The 3,002-nt window shown below is 50.4% G+C and overlaps 1 protein-coding gene across 1 annotated transcript in view; it reads left to right on the top strand.

The window, feature by feature from the left end:
- LOC121273234 (low-density lipoprotein receptor-related protein 1-like) overlaps nt 1-3,002 on the top strand; it is a 428,870-nt gene that overhangs the window by 368,626 nt on the left and 57,242 nt on the right. Inside the window, exon 69 of the mRNA XM_041180254.1 lies at nt 158-274. Coding sequence (XP_041036188.1) covers nt 158-274 — 117 coding nt within the window. The remainder of the gene's footprint in view (nt 1-157; nt 275-3,002) is intronic.

Genomic DNA, 3,002 nt, shown 5'->3' with positions numbered 1-3,002 from the left:
TCGCTGACCCTCGGATTCTGTGGGGCGAGAGAGCGGTGGCCAGTGAACAGATCCAAAAAGTGAATCCCGAGAGTCCGGTGAAGAGTTTTGAAGACTGAGCTGTTCCCGGTTCGGCTGCCCCTCTGATTCCCTTGTTTCTCTGGTTCCCCCATTTCAGATGAGAGAACCTGCGAACCCTACCAGTTCAGATGCCGGAATAATCGCTGTGTGCCGGGCCGGTGGCAGTGTGACTATGACAACGACTGCGGGGACAACTCCGATGAGGAAGGCTGCAGTACGTGTGGCACCCACATTCTCACACACACACACTCACTCACACACCCACCCAGACACACTCACTCACGCACCCAAACATTCACTCTCTCGCCCACAAACGCACACACGCACGCACACACACACACACACACACACACACACACACACTCACTCACTCACTCACCTGCCCAGACACACACACCCATTCTCACATCCAAACATTCACTTTCACACACGCACGCTCATTCTCACACCCAAACACACATGCTCACTTACCCAAACATTCACACTCTCTACCACACACACACATATACTCATTCATACCCAGACACACTCACTCCCTCGCCCCGACACACACGCCCATTCTCACACACAAACATTCACTTTCACACCCACGCATGCTCATTCTCACACCCAAACACACACATTCACTCACACCCAAACGTTCACTCTCTCACCCGCTCACACACGCACACACTCAGACACACTCGCTCACGCACCCAAACATTCACTCTCACACCCAGACACACATGCTCATTCTCACACCCATTCACTTTGACTCACCCAGACGTAGTCACTCTCACACCCAAGCATTCACTCTCACACCCAAACACATGCTCATTCATACACCCATTCACTCACACACCTATTCACTCTCACACACCCAAACACACTCACACACCCATTCACTCTCTCTCACACACACCCAAACACACATACACCCACCCCCAAACATTCACGCTCACACCCACACTCTCACACCCAAACACACACACTCACACACACACCCAAACATTCACACACACCCACACACACTCACCCACTCACCCAAACATTCACTCTCACACACACACACACTCACTCACTCACCCAAACATTCACTCTCACACCCACACACTCACTCACTCACCCAAACATTCACTCTCTCTCACACACACACACTCACTCACTCACCCAAACATTCACTCACACACACACTCACTCACTCACCCAAACATTCACTCTCACACCCACACACTCACTCACCCAAACATTCACTCTCACACCCACACACTTACTCATTCACCCAAACATTCACTGTCACACCCACACACACTCACTCACCCAAACATTCACTCTCACACCCACACACACTCACTCACTCACCCAAACATTCACTGTCACACACACACACTCATTCACCCAAACATTCACTCTCACACCCGCACACGCTCACTCACTCACCCAAACATTCACTCTCACACCCACACAAACTCACTCACTCACCCAAACTTTCACTCTCACACCCACACACACTCACTCACTCACCCAAACATTCACTCTCACACACACACACTCATTCACCCAAACATTCACTCTCACACCCGCACACGCTCACTCACTCACCCAAACATTCACTCTCACACCCACACAAACTCACTCACTCACCCAAACTTTCACTCTCACACCCACACACACTCACTCACTCACCCAAACATTCACTCTCACACCCACACACACTCACTCACTCACCCAAACATTCACTCTCACACCCACGCACACTCACATACTCACCCAAACATTCACTCTCACACACACACACACTCACTCACCCAAACATTCACTCTCACACACACACACACTCACTCACTCACCCAAACATTCACACACACACACACACACTCACTCACTCACTCACTCACCCAAACATTCACTCTCAAACCCACACACACACACTCACTCACCCAAACATTCACTCTCACACCCACACACACTCACTCACTCACCCAAACATTCACTCACACACACACACTCACTCACTCACCCAAACGTTCACACTCTCACACACACTCACTCACCCAAACACTCACTCACCCAAACATTCACTCTCTCACACACATACACACACACTCACTCACTCACCCATTCACTCTCACACCCACACACGCTCACTCACTCACCCAAACATTCACTCTCACACACACACACGCTCACTCACTCACCCAAACATTCACTCTCACACACATACACACGCTCACTCACTCACCCAAACATTCTCACGCACACACACTCACTCACTCACCCAAACATTCACTCTCACACCCACACACACTCACTCACTCACCCAAACATTCACTCTCACACCCACACACACTCACTCACTCACCCAAACATTCACTCTCACACCCACGCACATTCACTCACTCACCCAAACATTCACTCTCACACACACACACACTCACTCACTCACCCAAGCATTCACACACACACACTCTCACTCACTCACTCACTCACTCACTCACCCACCCACCCAAACATTCACTCACTCACCCAAACATTCACTCTCACACCCACACACACACTCACTCACTCACCCAAACATTCACTCACACACACACGCACACACACACTCACTCACTCACCCACCCATTCACTGTCACACCCACACACACACTCACTCACTCACCCAAACATTCACTCTCACACCCACACACACACTCACTCACCCAAACATTCACTCTCACACCCACACACTCACTCACTCACCCAAACATTCACTCTCACACCCACACACACTCACTCACTCACCCAAACATTCACTCTCTCACACACACACACACACTCACTCACTCACCCAAACATTCACTCTCACACCCACACACACTCACTCACTCACCCAAACATTCACTCTCACACCCACACACACTCACTCACTCACCCAAACATTCACTCTCACACCCACACACACTCACTCACTCACCCAAACA

This window comes from Carcharodon carcharias, chromosome X, assembly GCF_017639515.1.
Source record: "Carcharodon carcharias isolate sCarCar2 chromosome X, sCarCar2.pri, whole genome shotgun sequence".
In the NCBI taxonomy this organism is placed as follows: Eukaryota; Metazoa; Chordata; class Chondrichthyes; order Lamniformes; family Lamnidae; genus Carcharodon; species Carcharodon carcharias.
Note: the sequence above shows the minus strand (reverse complement) of the source record. Positions and strands in the feature narration are given on the sequence as shown.